Source organism: Falco naumanni, chromosome 11, assembly GCF_017639655.2.
Source record: "Falco naumanni isolate bFalNau1 chromosome 11, bFalNau1.pat, whole genome shotgun sequence".
NCBI classification, from domain to species: Eukaryota; Metazoa; Chordata; class Aves; order Falconiformes; family Falconidae; genus Falco; species Falco naumanni.
In genome coordinates, this window is record NC_054064.1 from 30,232,889 (window position 1) to 30,250,469 (window position 17,581).

The following is a 17,581-nucleotide window of genomic DNA, read 5'->3' on the forward strand; positions in this document are numbered from 1 at the left end:
GGGGAGATGCTTTTTGCCTGCTGAAACCAGGACACCTTCTCACAGCACTACATATTATTAAGAGATAATCCTATTACTCCCAAGTGGATCAAAGCTAAGTTACTGTAAGATTTTTGTAACCGTATTTAATGTACAAAATAAACTGACTCCTAATGAAACTATTAATTTGGAGTTGAAACCAAATTACTTTGGCTCAAGGTGGATAAGTCACTGGTAAATACAGTGCAATTTCTGTACAAAACCCAAAAGGGTTCTGCTGTTGTTACGGACTTGCTCCAGGAGCTCTGTGCTGAAGCACAGACGCCGTATCGGATCACGCATTTGGGTAATACAAAACATGAATGGCAGACAGGGAAAAGATAATGAAACGTATCCTTCAAATAGCAATGCTAGAGAGTATTTGGATGGAATAACAGTGCTCAGCGCTCATAAAACTATGTAGCTTTACTGTCTTTTTGGTAAAACATATATACTGTACTGAAACAAATGACAGAACATTCACTGGCAGCCACATTTTCTTACATGTTCTGTAACACAAAAGATGAAAAGATCATCTTTCCCGTCTGTCTGGATTTAAATGACTTACACTGATGAATAATTTTTAAAACATCAGTGATGCCAATGGTAATATGAACGATCATAATTTTCAGATGTTTTTGACTTGCAGTTGGAGATAAAAATACACAAACCCATTTCAATATTTTTTACATGCAGATAATAAATGTGCTTCTTCTACTGATTATCACATTAATTTAGGGTAGAGATGTTCATGTATCATTACATAATTTTATTTAATGTTTGTCATGTCTATGGGTAAGATGTCTTTTTCCATTTAATATGTTACATCTGACTAAAGACCAGAGTGGATTTGATAAAATGTTCTGCCTAATACATCGTTAGTAATGGCTCAGTTTCCCTATTACCCCTTCGAATCTGAACACAAAGTAAAATAGGTCTACATTTCTTTAAAGCATGCAGGCAGCCGAAACACATACATTTGCATAAGCTGCAACACTTAGTGAATGGCAAAAGCCATGCAAACCACCGAGCATGAGGAATACACTGTGGATAATGGAGAGGAAAAACAGAAGAGATGGAAAGGAAAAATAAACCATGCATCCATGAAAGCAATGGTAGGCACTGGTGGAAGAGTAAGTGAGCACCTCAAGGTGTAGAGAAAAAAAGGACAGATACCTACCCCAACCTGCGCTATCTAGCTACCGACCTGTGGACTTATAGTATCACCAGTTGGCTCACCAAATGGATCACTGTTGGATGAGGCCTGAGACCCATCAGGCTAGAATACAAGAACATAACACCTTTTTTTCTCAACAATAGAAAGTGAAAAGTCAACACGAGGTTATTTTCATGCTGTGGGCATAACATGTACATCCTATCTCATGAAAATCAGAAAGTGAGACCTCACCACTGATATGTTCTCAAAAGCCATAGCGGTTTCCTACAGCAGATGCAGGCAGGGAAGGACCTCCCCAGTACCTGCTGGAGCCCACGCAGGAGCGGCCACGGACTTCAGCAGGTACTGGAGCAGACATACAAACCAGAATTGCAACAGGCCCTGAAAGCCAGTGAAACTATGTGAATAGAAATAGTTCAAGCTTGTGGTATTTTGCACCTTTGGGTCTTTTTTTTTTTGTACAGACTCCTTCTTGCCTTTGGCTCACTTGGGCTCTTATCTGCCTAAGATACCTTGTGATTTAAAGTCATTGCTTGGATAACATTGCTTGCTTTGGTCCGCTGAGTCAAAGGCAAAGAAATCACATACTGAGGGCCAGAACACTGAGGAATGTAACTAGGCAAGCAACTGGGATGCAAGAATGTGCAAGACAACATCAGCCATCATCTTTTAACACACAAACTCTCACATCTCTTTGTGCAGCCTCAGCATGTATGTTGTTTAACTTCGACTTCCTTACCACCAATAAGTGAGTGCTGGTATACTAAAGAGGACATTGGATACAACTAACATATATAACCTGACATATGAAGTCTGAGTTTGGTTCCTCCTATGCAATATTAGTGCATATCAACAGAAACATCATGTGATTACCTATCAAAACCAAAGCAGGAAGTGAATTCTGTCTGCAGCTCCCCTTAAATACCACCCAGCCCTATTAGGATAGTTATTTCTGATACTACCAAACAACATTTAAGTAACTTCTGTCTTTACTAGCTAAAAAGAGCTAATCAGTATTAAGAAACCTTGTTGCTACTCACAGCCTCTTGCTCCTCACTTTTGCTTGGGCTTTCAAACCCCTCTTCAAAGAGGTCATCTGCAGCAGGATCACTGGTATGAGATGCTGATGATTTTGATGGAGAACTCTGTCTGGGTGCAGGGGTTGGAGCTAAACAAAGATGAAGGTAACAGCAACAGAATATATATCTGTTCATTTGTTCAGAAAGACACAGCAGCACAAAATTTGCTCATGCTTTAGAGCCCTCAACTTTTATTACCACTGAAAATCATTTTCTGATGAACACAGTAGTCATTACCAATTCTATATATTTGATTGCATTCAGCAGCTTCCAAATGAAGTTTGGCTGCATCTGGCATATGTCTTTAGGAACCAGGGAAACGCCGGTACATTACATTAAGATGCATGAGTCACCTGCCCTATAGCAGGTAAGCGAAACAGAAGGTCTCCAGCTGGCCCCTGGTAAAACTATGTCTCATGAATTTCTTTTTTCAGCAGTCTGCAAAATCCCCCATCTCCACGCCATGAACATGATAAGCTTATTTTATTGCTCTTCAATGAATTTCCCCACATCAAGCTATTAAAATAAATACCCGTCCCTTAATTTCTGCACAGTATGGCTTGAATGGGACATAAGTGAAACCATTTGTAAGGCTGAACGTCATGGCCATTTCCCAATCAGCTTGCACGTCCCTAGCACAGAACATATATTACTGTCTTCTTAGAAGTTAAATTTCAGACTGCAGCTATTGGGGCTGTTGATTTCAATGGTCTCTGAAACTGCTCTCTGATACTTTTCTTTATTGGAATGATGGAACACATTTAGTAAGCTAGACCATGCACGAAGGTTCTCAATGCATAACTGTGTTGCAATTTACTGTATGAAAAAAACAAACAGAAATGCTTTGAGGAGCAGTCACATCTGAGGAACAGTATGGCTGAAAGCATATGTATACTCACGTGAATTTGTAGATGGTGTCGTGGAAGTCACAGGAGTCAAATTTAACTGAGAGATGTCAAAGTCATCACAATCATCTGCTTCCTGTGCCATCCCAACTTTGTTAAAGTAACTTGAGAAGGCCTCTGAGGTACAACTGAGGGAAGGCTGATCTGGTTTTCTTGATGGCACTGGTGGAGGTTGAGCCATCTGGAAATCTTTAAACATTTCTTTTCCCATTTTCTGTCTGGGCCTGTCTGTCTGTGGACTCGATCTGTTGGAATCACTTGTGGGTGGAACAGTAGCTATAGGAGCAATGGTACCTTGAAACATGGCTGCTTGTAAAGGCAAAACAGTTTGTGTTGGCATGAAGGCAGTCGGTTGGAACTGACCAGCTACAGATGGCCACGGTTGCTGAGTAGGAGGAAAAATACCGGGTTGGCCCCATGCTATTGGCTGTCCTCCCTGCATCACCTGAGCAACTGGAGGCTGAGCACCCATGGCCAACTGCTGTTGAACAAGTGGTTGCTGTCCCCAGAACGAGGGCAGAACAGCTCCCATGGCAACATAACCTTCAAAGAATAAAGAGAGCAGGGAAAAAAAAAAAAGATGAAAGATTTTATCACCACTGTCAAGAACATGCAAAAAAAGCTACACAATAACTCAGAAACATGCAGGCTACATCGGTGATCCCAGAGCTTCAGCACACTTCAAAAGAAAGACGTGGTTGGTTTCACATCATTGAACAAATACTTGTATACAAAAACACAGGTTGCTGGGTATTGGCAATAATCCTTCCCCCTGTCTGAACCAAAAAGCTCTTCTCTTCCTCAGCGAGTCCCCCTGTGGGTCTGTGAAGCCCTATGTGTCACTGTGTGTGTGGACCTGGTCGGCAGCTGGCCATCCGGCAGCTCCCTTCCCTGGTGCTCTGTCAAAGCACAGCCAGGATCAGTTGGGTCCAACCCCTTACCAGAACCACAGCAGCTCCCAAAACATTTCCTAAACTCACCTCCTTGCAGGACAACCTAGCTTCTCACCATTGAGCTCTGCAGGCTCTTCTCGCTACCCTGACCACCCCTTCCTCTGCCTTTCACCTCTGCCTGTCCTGCTCCTCTTGCAGCAAGGATCTCCGGGACTGAGCATGATGCACTGGCTGGGGCTGGGATGGAGTTTGCCTTTTCAGCTCGGCCCATATGCTGCTAAAAAACTGAGCAGCCAGAGCAAGCGGAGGGAAGGAGAGGATGGCCAGGGCACCCTCCCCTCTGCATAGCTTTGCCACAGCTCCTCATCCCTTTTGCTTTTATTCTTTGTTGGGGAGAGTGATGCATCAACACCAGCCAGCCCCTGCCAGCGGCACGGCTACAAAGCTGGTTCCAAGTTAGAGGGAAGCACCTTTACAACGTCAGCCAGCAGCTCAAGGGTGCTCGAACGACAGCGCAACCTTCTTGCAAGAAAAAGGCTCTGTGCCATCTCTTCTGACACTTACACTTCAAACCATGGGGACTCTGAAGAACAAAGCAAGTGTCTCAAATTGCATAATAAAAAGACAGAGCCCAGATGAATCCAGATTAAAAAAAAACCCTCCCATTTGGTTATTACCTGGTTACTTGAGACAGCAAAAAAATACTGAGCTTCTGCTGTACTACATACCTAATAACAACAGGCTGCTTCAGGTATTACACTAGCGTAAACCCCCTCTAGTTGGGGAGAAAATTAAAGATTAAAACTAAAATTATAGTTGCTTCCTGTCAGACCTGAAGTCTCCTTTCAAGCTATGAAAAGTTTGACTGTGTAGGAGTTATGTGATCAGATGCTTTGTTATTTACAATGAAAAAAAATAAATCTGAAGCTAGCCTGAAAAATGTTCCAAATTAAACCATGTAATACAATTATGTTCCACTGATGTAAGTATTATGTTTTTCAGATATGCTGTTAAACATTTAAATTAATGAATTACTGCTAATTCTGAAAATACCTGAAAATATGCAACCTCTCTTTTACTTTAATACTGCAGTAGTTTTAAAACTCTTGTCTCTAATCAGAGTGTTTTACTGAGTCCTCCTGTACCTTTTCCTCTTTGCTTTATTTCTAGGCTGTTTTTTAATGCTAAACATAAGGGTGGTTGCAAAGCTGTAAAGGGAAAAGCCAAAATAATAATTAAAAAAAAATAGAAACTGAACTTTGAAACACTAAATTAACGAGTGATGAAAGGAACAGTAACTCGGATACATATCTGTTTCAATAGATGGCTATGATGGATTCTCCAGATGTCTCTTTGTCTTGCCCTCACTGTAACCTCATCCAAGCAGCAAGGGTTTTCATCTGGCATTATCCTCAAACACTTCACCATCAGCGTAACCCTTCTGAGATGCGGAGGCTAATCTGATGCTGCATAGCAGCCCATCAGAGAAGGAGTTAACCAATTAAAAAGTCATTGTTGAATGATTCAAGGCATTCCTCCTCCTCCTCCTCCTTTTGCTTCCTAAGTGGAGCTGAGCACACTGCTCTTGCCATGCTCCAAGTCTCCCAGGGAGAGATCAGCAGTCCAAACCACATGGCTTCTGTGTCTATGCAGAATGCTACGCAGCTCTTACATTCTGAGCGCTTTGAGGAACACAGAAAAGTCTAAAGGCAATATCAGGATTTGACTAAGTGGAATGCCTTTGAAATGCAATCAAATTTTCCATGTCTCATTCTCTGCTTACCACAGACAGCACAGGATATTCATTGCTACCACAAAAGCAGCAAAGATAAGCTAAATGCTTTTTACTCTCGCTACTGTACCTCGAAGGTATGTTACCCAGATGGCTGAACTATGCTTGAACTCCAGTGACTTTTTTGGCTTTTGTTTTAAAAAATGTGGCTAAATTCGAAATAATGTACTCCCTGCTTGTTAAAGACTGGTTTTGCCTTGCCCTGTCCTCAAAATCCTTCCTCACTGCCACTGTACTAAGTTAATAACCTGATTACTGAAATGCAAACCAGAGCTGAGAACTGATCACCGAATTCGAGTCGAGCCTATATTTCCAGTAGATTTCTTACCTGAGGGTACGGCAGCAGTGCTGAAAGGTACAGAACCAAACATGTCTGTACTAGCAGGAAGTGACTGGGATGAAGATGGGATAAAGGCATCACCTGGAGTAGCAGGAGTCTGCAAGAAAATAGGAATAAAATACGGTGGTGATGTATCAGCTGCAGATTCTGCAGCACATACTTTGTCACATCGTAAGTCTAAAACTACACATCTGGAGGGAAGAAAGAGAAAGAAAAAAGAATGAAAAGATATAGAAGGAAAGAAACAATAGAAATAAGAGTATTAGAATTTGCAGGAGATGGGAGAAAAAGAAAGAAAATTATAGACTTTGTACCAGAGGAGAAAATGAAAATAAAAATAAAAATGGCCTGGAATACATCACATGCAAAATACTGATACAATTTCTTTCTCCAGAATGTACAGACTTGTGATTCCAGGTGTTAGGTGAGAACCAGTAGAAGCAGTGACCAAGGCATTAACATAACAACAGCAAAGGCAAATGAAGTATCTGCAGGATTTATGAAAAAGTGAATAAATATTGCTTCCGACTGACCACGAGGACCAGAACCATAGGTCTACATGAAAGGAGAAACCCAATCCAACTGAGCAAGCTAAGGATGATGAGAAAGGACTCTGAACATCTAGTCCCAGACATGCTCCAGAACACTCGGAGATCTGAGGCTCCTCAATTTTCACAGTATATTCATACTCCCCTACAGCTTAATGTAAGGTTCAAAAACTTCAGTGGAAAATGATTCTGGTTTCATTTTATGATGCTGAAAAGTACGCTAAGAAAATGTTCTTTGCCCTCAGAACACATTCAGCCCTTTTTGCTGTCTTGTAACAGCAGTTCTGGGATATGTGCTTGGTGGAACCAGAGAGACATGATATATAAGGCTGTAACTGGATCTTCCCGCAGTGCAGTGGAGAGACAGTGCAGTGAAGCATGCACCTCTGACAAACACTGGGGAAGGAGATCTGCAGCTCAGGTTGTATCTTGTGTGACACCTAGCTTTATATCAGAAAAATAAAAATTGAAGATATTTTTTGCACATCATCATGAACCACTGACTCCACATTCAATTTGCTAGACTTTTATTTTCTTGCAACATAAAAACTACTTTGAAATCCTCCCTACTGGAATGGCCGATGACCTGAAATATAAATGTGCTCAATAAACGTGCTGAAAATAGCACGTAGAAAAACACAGTTTGGTTTCCCTGAGTACTCACTGGGGGAGAGGTTACATCAGGAGGAGTGGACATGTCCCCAAAAAGCTCTAGTTGGGTAACAGCCTGTAAAGAGAAAAAAAACCAACACATTTCCATTTATCTTTTGAGGAGAAGAAACTGTGAGTTAACTAGTTACAACTTGTAAAGTTAATAACAGCTAGTAATATAAATCCCCCTAAAGCCATATAGGCTTCAAATGACAAGTCCCGCATGAAGGAAGCACATGGGTTCAAGCCATGGGATTTTGATGTTGCTGATGGACCCAAACAGCCAGCAGCTGACCCTATAAAATGATTCTGTAGGGAATTCTCCACCATAAAAAAAATGAATAAAGCATGAAAAAACTATCCAAACTGGGACTGAATGCATTGCTGCTCTGCCCTTAATATCAGTGAGCACCAAGCATGATTTATGGCACGTCCTTCTCCCTGGCTCCTTTTCTAACGCCCCATTTCAAGGTCTTAAAACACAGCAGCACACTGTGGAAGTGGCAGGAGGATACAGAAGGGAAGGGCTTTTAAAGTGCTGCCTGATTTCCCCTTGCCCATGGGACAGGTGTGACCTGGATAAGTGGACTTGAAGGACGATGCACAGCTGGGTTACTTTAAGTCTGTAGCTCTACATTTAACTCACGCTAGAGATGTTTTCTCTGGGTGTCCTTCAGTTTGATCTCAAAATAGGTCACCCATACAGGTCTCACTCAACTGGACCAGACGAGAAAAAGCACTTCCATAATAAGCACCTTGAGTGGCCACATCATCAAAGCTCCTTCACATGTTCAGGAGTGAAAGTACTCTCCTTCCACACATCTGCACCTGCAAATCAGTTTGGCTGGAGTCCAGGGATCGTAAAGCATGGATCCCTTGTGGCTCTGCAGGAAACCTAAAACCTAGCTACCATGTAAGGATGGCTGTTCCAGAAAGCTTTGATGGGAACTCGAGCACTACTCCTTCCATCACTACCCTTCCGCTGCTCTCCTTCCCTGCATCACACTCAACCGCACCCACACATGTGGGAAGCCACAATTCTCATGATGAATAAGATTTAGTGCAAATCTTCATTCAGTTCACTGAATCTCCTCCCCAGCTTTGGCACATAACCCTTGAAGCCTCCTTTGACATAGAGAGGTTTGAAATTCAGTTCAGTCTTGACCTGCAAAGGCAGCCGCTTGGTGCTTTGAACATTAACCACGCTGGCTGCTCAGTCTTGACAGCCTACCAAAGGAGCTAAGATTTTTTCCTGCCCTCAACTTTCTATTAGACATGACCCTTTAAGAGATAAGACTATCACGCCAAATAGAATAATTTCAAAGGTTTATACATTTTTGCAATCCAATCTCTATTCCCATACACAAAAGCAACACTACAGTCACTCAGACCTGGAATTTGTCTAGCAGCTTGCATGATTCTCAGCTTCATGTCTAACGATGTACCTAGGAATGAATTTCACAGTTCCTCACATCATGTATTATATTAAATAGATACATTGCTTTAGTGCTATGATAATACATTTTCTTCTTATCTGCTTATATATCTCTCTAAGTATCTGTGTGGAAATGGAAAAAGGAAGAAAGCAGAAAATCCATGTTTTCTTCAGGGTACACCGATTGTAGTGTCCATTTAAAAAATAATGCTAGTAGTACTTTCTGGGAAAAAAAAAAAAAAAAAAAAAAGCCCTAAAGTCACTTCCACAGTGTGTGCAAACACACTAGGCAAGCATTGTTAAAATACCCAGAGAAGTTGCAATAGTAACAGCAGCAGCAGTCATTTGGAAATCACTTCAAGCCTTCTGTAGGCACTACTGACTCAAGAGATGCCAGGTGACACCAAATCACTGAAAGAGCCACTTTCTTCTCACCTCTCCAAACTGCTTGTTCAGCACCACCCCTAGATCTGCCCTTCTCCTGCATCACCGATGAGCTTTTCACTGTTTTCTCCTCTCTGACTTGCTAAGAAATAGCTTGTGTCCTTTCGAGGAGGCCATGAGCAAAGGCTCTGCCAGTGCTTCCACCGTGGGTGAGGAAGCAGAACAAGCCGGAGGGGATGTGAAAGGGTTGGGCACACACGGGTACACAGACCAAGAGGAATTGTCTGTAAAGTTATAAATTTTTTGCTGAAAAATTTTATAAATATTCATAAAAATACTGAAAATTGTTAGCGAGTGTGCATTTGAACTCAAGATTATATGGTGTGCACTTGAAAGTGGCAACTCAGATCTCTATGCCTTGATACCCCTGTAAAACGGGAATAATAACCCTTTTCAGAGTGCTTCAAGGTGGTGGGTCTTTGGAAACTCTTCACAGACAGAATTCTGTTAAAGCTCTTAGGGGAAACTGCAGATGGATTTCTAAACAGGCAGCTGGAGAGAGTGATAGGAAAGCACGCTTCACTCTTTGTTGCAATAAATGCTCATCCACAATATTCCCCAAGAAAAAGGCATATATTTACAGGGGAATTACTTTTTATGGAATAACAACCTTGTATGCAGCAGGAGCTACAGAACTACAGCAGAGAACGTAGACAGAGATTTAGAGGGAACACAGCTTCCTCACTTTAACTAGAGACAGCTTTAAACAGCAGTGCTTGGAGATCAGATTGTAAAATGCAAATGGTTCAGGTCTGGATTCTTGATCTAGCTTTTCTCTACAACCCGATTCTCAGCCTGAATACATGAATGCATCTTCTCTGACATAGATGTAGTTTTATCCACTTGCAGCATATGAGATTCTGGACACCAAACAGTTATCTTTTATTTTTGTGATTTCACTGTCACTAAAGAACTGATTTCACCCATTATGCTTTTTTAAATTATTCACATCTGATATTAGCTGCATTCCAGTGAAGTTAATCCCAAGCCGAACATTTTCTAATTGCACTATTCCTATAGATGATTTAATCTATATTTCCTTAAAACATTTTTAGTGTCACAACCTTACCTGAGTGACTGAAACAAGATTTTCATCAATGTCCAGCAATAAGTTTCCATTCTGCAGCTGTAAAGCATGATTTATGAAATGAAATGAATGATTTATGAAAATGACATGAATTTCTGAGCATGAAAATGATAACCTCCATAATTATTGACTTCAGTATTGAAATGAAAACCCTTTCCATCTTGCAGTGAGCACAGATATGAAATCACACAGTCAAAACAGTGAGTTTGAATGCTGCTGGGATGTGGGGCAAACATACACTTTTATTTGTGCTAAATCTCATCTTCTGGTGTATAAGGCAATTCTACCGCTTGCATCATAACTATTTATTTTTCCAGATACTTATTTATTCAGCAATAGGCACACTCAGTGAGCTCTGATCCTGCTTAAAATAATGGAACTTTTCACTGGCTTGGTGAAAGAAAGGACTTAACATCCTAAGGGGAAAAAACCACAACTGGACAACAAAAGCTCTAAAGGCGAGTATTTGCAGAAAAACACAGCTTCCTCTTAACTAGGAGAACTATAACATCAATGTAAATATATTTAATATGAACTATTTATTTCCACAGTCATTTTTAAAGTTACTTAAGCAGGTCAATTCAAGTTATACTGAAATCCATGGTTTATGTGTGTGTAAATATATATGGGAGTATACTGCCCACACATGCATGTGTGTTTTTATCTATCTACATATTTAACACAAATTATCATTCCAGGGTCCTCAGAATGCTAAATTTCAGATAACATTTATTGTGGCATTGGAGACTTCTTTTCTTAAGAAACAAACACACTAGCAAGTTATCAAAAACCAAATCTTAGGTGACTGAGAAGCTTCATACAAGTTACCAGGCAGTAAACCCATACCATCTTAAAACAGTTTTAAAACCTCAGAAACAGCCTAGAACACTCCCCCTTCCCCCTTCATCTCATCACAGACATGAAGAAGAAGAAGAAAAAAAGAAGACTGGTAAAAGCCAAAGCTAAAGGAAGAAGATGCTATCATGCACAACCAGGGAAGGACCCAGTCAGTCTTGCACCTTCTTGGAGCTGACAGCGTGTTCCCCCAACCTCAGGTACGGAAAGTATGAAAAAAAGCTGCATCTGTTTTATTCAAAGAACACTACAGACCTTGAAAATATTCTTAAAATGAAACCCGAAGGGTTTACACCTTCAGGAGGGACCAGTTTTGGCCAGTAGTTAATATTTTTTTTGTTCTGACAACCCCCCCTGTTTAACCCCCAATCTTCCAGCATCCAGGGATACAGCTCCTGGCACTGGGAGGCGGATCCTGCCCCCAGGCACCGCGATCGCTCTGTGAAACCAGCTGAGAAATAACCATGTCTCAACACCGGGGAAAAATGTGCGCAGCATTCAACAGACCATTAGAATTCCCACCTGTGCTACAGCGGGACCTCGCAGAGAACATTTGCCCAGCATGTCACGGCCCAGCCCCAAGTGCCCAATTATTGTGTAGCACTGGAGCTGCATCTTCCATTGACTCCTGCTCTGCACCACACGCTGGTGAGGAGACACCTCCTAAGGGTGAAACATCCCTGTCTACTACAGCACGGAACAGCCTGCAACGGCAGCCATGCCCAGGCTGCCATGCAGCTACCGAGAGCAAAATTTGGCCCTTCGAGCCTTCTGCCAGGGCAGCTTTTTGATACAAAGGGCTTAACCTTCGCAGTTAAAGCCAACATCCTCTTCCTCCTTCCCTGGTGCACGCCAGAAAACAACCATAAGCCTGGGAAGATGCTCCAGGCCTTGATCTTTCTGTAGGATTGCTGTCTCTGGATTTCTCCATGGAGTGATGTAAAAGCTTGCTTTAATTATTCAAAAATGCATCTCCTTGAATAGGAAAACACTCCTACAGCTTAGTCAACCAGGAACGCACCAGTCACTTGTGACCAGCCACGCAGACCGAGGCGGAGGAAAGAGTATTAATCCTTGTATCACAGTGACATTAAACCTGTAATGAAAGCTCCATCTTTCTGTATAGGCATGTGAGACATATTGTAAATCTTTTAAACATGAAATATGTAAATCTGGCTTCTTAAAGCAGCAGCAAGCTTTTTAAACCACTCCAGCCACTAACAAAATTCCTCGTGACACTTTTCACTATTCACTAAAGAAAAACACTATCCAGGAGCTGGAGAAAAACCAAGAGTACAGAAGCATTGACAAGAGAGAAGTAAACTGCATCTTTCATAACCAAAAACATTCCATCTCCACTACAGTATTCCCTCTGATCGCCAAGAACTCTGAAAAACGTCTTTTCTAAGGCGATGCAAAAGTTCAGATTTTAAAAGGGAAGCCTAAAGCAGGCCTCTTGCACTCACAGGAGTGTGAAGCGCCTTACTTTTTTCACTCCTATATACAGAACCATACAGGACATTCAACTTCTGCTACTCGGTCTGCTTTTACCCATGGCAAGGGATCTGCACTGACTTAGGGCATCAGAAATCTTGCTGAATATTGTTATACTTGTGGAAACAAGGTCACAAAAGTAGTGCCTCACAAAATATGATTCTGAAATCTCAGAGAACGAAGTAAAGATGGTGCTCCAAAAGCATGAAAAAAATACACAGTAATTAACTTGTACTCTGATACGGAGCTCAGCAAGTAAAAAAAGAGTATGAAGGATACTAAATATAGCAAATAACCAGCAATTAGTAATTAACCTTTGAGCTGGGTATTAGCTATTCAAATCTTTTAAGACAGCAGAGGGATTTAAATGTGATTTCCTGCAATCAGGGTAAGTGCCGTACCACTCGGCCCAGCAGACAAAGGAGGGATCATCCAACCGTGCTGCCTCTCTGCATTCCCAATTTCCTTTTTCTAACGTGTATTTTATGCTGGAAGTCTAATGACAAGTCAAACAGTTAGTCAAACTAAATATTTTTGTTCTTATTTTAGCTGAAAATGTAAATATTTTGGCTATGTCAAATATTTTTCTGATGCTTTGAATCATTATTTTAATTAAGCGAAGCTCCAGTTATTTGTACAACCTTACACAACTAGAGTTGATATTACTGTGAGCTCCACGAGCTGAAAGCAGCTTGCTAATTAACTACAATTCATTCTAAAAAACAATTAGAACTACAACGAAGGAGCACGTCAGAATCATGACTAAACCCATCATCAGTCAAACCACGTCTAGTAGGTTGAAACACACCGAAAACATCCAACAGACATATTGTTTTCCTGTAGAACTACTGTTGGATTAATGAAGTAGCATGATAACAAAGAATTGCTCAATTATTTCCTAATTAAATACAATACACTGAAGAATACGTGCGTGAAGAAAAAACTGTCAATGCCTTTGCAATCTTCAGCCTCCTGCAGATCTTAAAGATCCTCAAATGCTGTAACCTCTCCCAGTTACAGAGGTCACGGCGTTACCACTGACCCAGATCTAGGCAGGTATAGCTGAGCACAACCTTCCTGTTGTAAGGCTGCTGTGAACAGTTAGGGTGACTCCTGACTGGTACAGGTCACATCAGCAACATGGGCTGCCATAAAACTACGCTGATGGATTTTTATCCAAGATAAGTGCATTTGGGCATCCGTCACCAACACAGGGTTCAAATCCAGCGCTCAGAATCCTGTGGGACACAGGAATCCTCCTATTTGAAGTTCCTCTTTTCAGTTTCACAAGGTAAGTCTTACTTGCCAGGAGCACTCTTCTTCAGGTAATTCTTCTCCTCTGTATTTTTATTTAAAGTAATAAACCCAAGCACTGACTTTGGTGTGAGGTACCCAACTACAGGGTAGCCTTGAGCTTCATCACATTCACCAACTGTCCAGTTTCATTCGCTTGTTCACTGGGAAGCGCTGGATGTGCTGGTTAAAAACGCTGTTAGTCAACCCTGCGCAGCTAAAGAGGTGGGATGGTTAAGGATAATTGACATAATAGATTATTGAGGAGTGTTTGAGTGAATTGCTTCACTGTTGCTCAATAGCATCCTTTAAATTAAGGATCTCTTCATCTGATCAAAACATACACTTACTCATTTGTTTATTTTGTCTTCATTTGAAGGGAACTTAATTCTGAATTCCCTGTGTACTTTAGGCATTTACTCTTATAGGAAATGGTATTTAAAATACTTCAATTACCACTTTTCTCTGACAGACTAATAAATCAAGAGTCAAAAGAGTAGCTCTAGCTTAGAGCCAGGCCCACGCTGCTCCCAGGCAACACAACATCCAAGATAACTAAAACCTGCCAGAGCACAGAGGATGTTGGTTCAAAGGTCCCAGCCACATGGTCACCTCCTCCACATCTCCTCCATACCCCACGCGGTGGGTTCAGTGAGCACAGTGTACACCATGGCATACACCGGTCACATCACACGTATTTAAAAGAAATGCTGCAAGTCCAGAAATACCACCGTGCTGTTGAACGAAACACTAAGGCTTTCAAAATATTAACAGAAGCTACAAAAGCTGTTGTAATTTACATTTACTATGGACTAACAGGCCCTGACATCTGCCTTCTAGAAATGTAAGCCTGGCTTTAGATTTAGGTATCATTACAAATATGTGCAATTTATTACACATGGCTGCTGCGATGCAAAGATATCAAAATGAAACATATTTCTCCATTCAACAGAAAACTGGAAACAAAAGAGAAGAGCAAAACATTTTAGCCGATAGTGGCAAAAGCCAGCTGGCACCAAATTTCACGTCAGCATGAGGAAGGGTGCCTGAGCAGGAAAATCGGGGACCAGCGACAAGCTGCTGGCTGGCTCAGCGTCAGGGTCAGCCCCAGCCAGGTTTCCATTTGCAGCTATTGCCAGACACATTGACTGGCATCGGTGGCATTTCTGGCCTAAAGATCTATTTCTGAAAGTAATGCACCTTTTGTTCCCAGTGTGTAGCTCCACCAGTTCTCCCTGGGGAAAACGAGAATGAGGACAGTGGCACAGGGCACACAAACAGCTCAGATGGAGAAAGACGAACTTGTTTAATGTCAGGGGGCTATGGCACTGCCTGGGTGGCACAGCGCAGCCAGCCATGGCGCACGCAATGGCTTTCTGTAACTGCAGACTGGAGGGACAAGTGATGATGAGAATCCCAACTTCCACTTCTAGATGATGATGAGAATCCAAACTTCCACAAAATTCCACTTCCAGAATGTAATGACCGAGACAGCTTTGGAGGCTTGCAGGGAACAAACTTAACGATGGAAGGGAATTAGAAATAACCCCAAATTTACTATTTTGCAATACTTGCAAGGGACAGTTATACAGGTCTATCTAATGCTTTTCAAAATGAAGGGTGACTGGAGCTATAACCAAGCTTGAGAAACAAGGTATTTATATCTTCATTACTGAATACTGCATCATCATGGAATTTTCCAAACGTTGAAATCTCCTGAGTTTCAGCAGGTAAAAAAGCCAAGACCTGTGTACTTCTGTACTTAATAACGTAGGATAGCACTGAAGTAATCTGCAAAAATTACAACCGCTTCTCTCCAGACTGATGCAAAATGCATACAGCACTTTCCCCAGAACTGTATTCCCTTTAATTTGGAAATAAGCACCCAATTGTGCAACTGATATAATTTAATGCATACAGTGATAAAGACCAGGTAAAGCTACAGTCTTCAGTAGTTAGAAAGCAGACTGTGTGTAAATAAATGTTTTAGCAAATTACTACGAATTGCAGGGCTCTGAGCAAATCAAAATGTAGTGAAACAACACAACCTGCAGTTGTCAACTTAATGTATCAGCAGCCATCAGATAAAATCTGCGTATGTCATACTGCATAAAGGACGAAAATTCACTATATGTAACCGAACTTTACCCCACAATCAATGAGCTAGACCTACAGTTCAGCTACACTCTCTTTTCTCCACTTTGGAGAATATCACAAGGGATAGAATATTACCGCAGAAAATATATAGGAATCCGGGTAAGTTTCGGAACGTAAATACACATGAAGCCACTAGACACATGAGCTAACAGGCTGCATAACTGTAAGGGGCCACAGAAATGTTTATCATTTATTTGTATTGCCTGAGTTTTGTATTAAAAGTACAAATCTAAACTGCCATAGCAACACCCACATCACCTATATCCAACAAGATAACCAAGCCACCAGGGCAAAACCCGCAGCTTTTGTCTGCTTCCTTGTTTCTTGCTGTTTGTACAGCACAAACAGAGAGAGAATGATGAAAATCTGATGGAGGGCAGTTGCTGCTGGATTACAGCTTTCCCACTCTATGGGACTATGTCCCAACATCCTGAAGGATTGCACTAGGAAGTAAAGTAAGTTCAATGCATTGATAGCATGTAATCATTCCGCTGGCAGTGCAGGGTTTAGGATCACATTCAGGGAATGGATTACAAATGCAGGAATGGAAAGCCTGCTAACAGGACAACTACGGATTAAAAAGAACTCAAGATGTGGCCCACAGTATCAGTATGGCATAGGAGAACGATTAAGTCAGGACATTTTATTCTCATCTGTGAAACAGTATTCCTACACTATTAAAACCTGCTATTTGATATGCTAGATATAAAATTATGGATGGACTGAAACCAGAAGTTTGCATGGGAATATTTTCAATGTGCAGAAACCATACAGTTTAAGATTAATAATCTTAAAATTAATAATCTTAAAAAGTCTGTACATTAACAATGGATTAATTCTAACTCTGGAGAGCTAGATTTGTTGGAAATCAGGCTGTGAATTAGGTTAACAGTTTTTTGAATGTTCTTCCTCTACCTGGCACTGCAAGAACAGTTTTTCAAGATTGAGGTGAAACTACTCTAACTTTGAGCTCAGGTACTAAGACCTACATAAACCATGTATGTACCACACATGAACAAACTTCACTTTACGTTATAGATGCTATAATCTGGGAAGACTTGGGACGGGGAACCTGGTTTCTGCTTCCTGTGCCATTAGGTTTCTTCTTAAGGAGTAAGCCACAAAATATCCCCGGAAAAAACAGCTTAAAAAAAAAAGGACAAATTTTACAAAGTCAAACAAAAGAATACAAAGGCAGATTTAGTTATTACTGCGCTTGATCAGGGAACTAGCATCCCACTAGGTACAGCAGCCACATGCTGATGGTTGTGATCTCTGTGAAACATGCCTGACGGTGGCTAGTTCCTCTCCTTGGAAAAGATACACAGGGATTTGAGCAAAGTCTCAGATCTCTCCCCTCAGCTGAAGCTGAAGGAGCCTGCTGGTGAAAAGCCAGGTGTTTAAGTGTTTTTT

General features: G+C 41.3%; 1 protein-coding gene across 8 annotated transcripts in view; it reads right to left on the bottom strand.

The window, feature by feature from the left end:
• DAB1 (DAB adaptor protein 1) overlaps window positions 1-17,581 on the bottom strand; it is a 168,145-nt gene that overhangs the window by 11,249 nt on the left and 139,315 nt on the right. For 4 of the 8 annotated variants that reach the window (XM_040610664.1, XM_040610668.1, XM_040610667.1 and 1 more), the window contains 6 exons: window positions 10,352-10,408; window positions 7,417-7,479; window positions 6,193-6,301; window positions 3,174-3,722; window positions 2,236-2,363; window positions 1,226-1,297 (listed from right to left, as the gene is read on the bottom strand). In XM_040610664.1, coding sequence (XP_040466598.1) covers window positions 1,226-1,297; window positions 2,236-2,363; window positions 3,174-3,722; window positions 6,193-6,301; window positions 7,417-7,479; window positions 10,352-10,408 — 978 coding nt within the window. Of the gene's footprint in view, window positions 1-1,198; window positions 1,298-2,235; window positions 2,364-3,173; window positions 3,723-6,192; window positions 6,302-7,416; window positions 7,480-10,351; window positions 10,409-17,581 lie in introns of all 8 variants that reach the window. The other 4 variants (XM_040610665.1, XM_040610671.1, XM_040610669.1 and 1 more) reach the window with 3 other exon arrangements.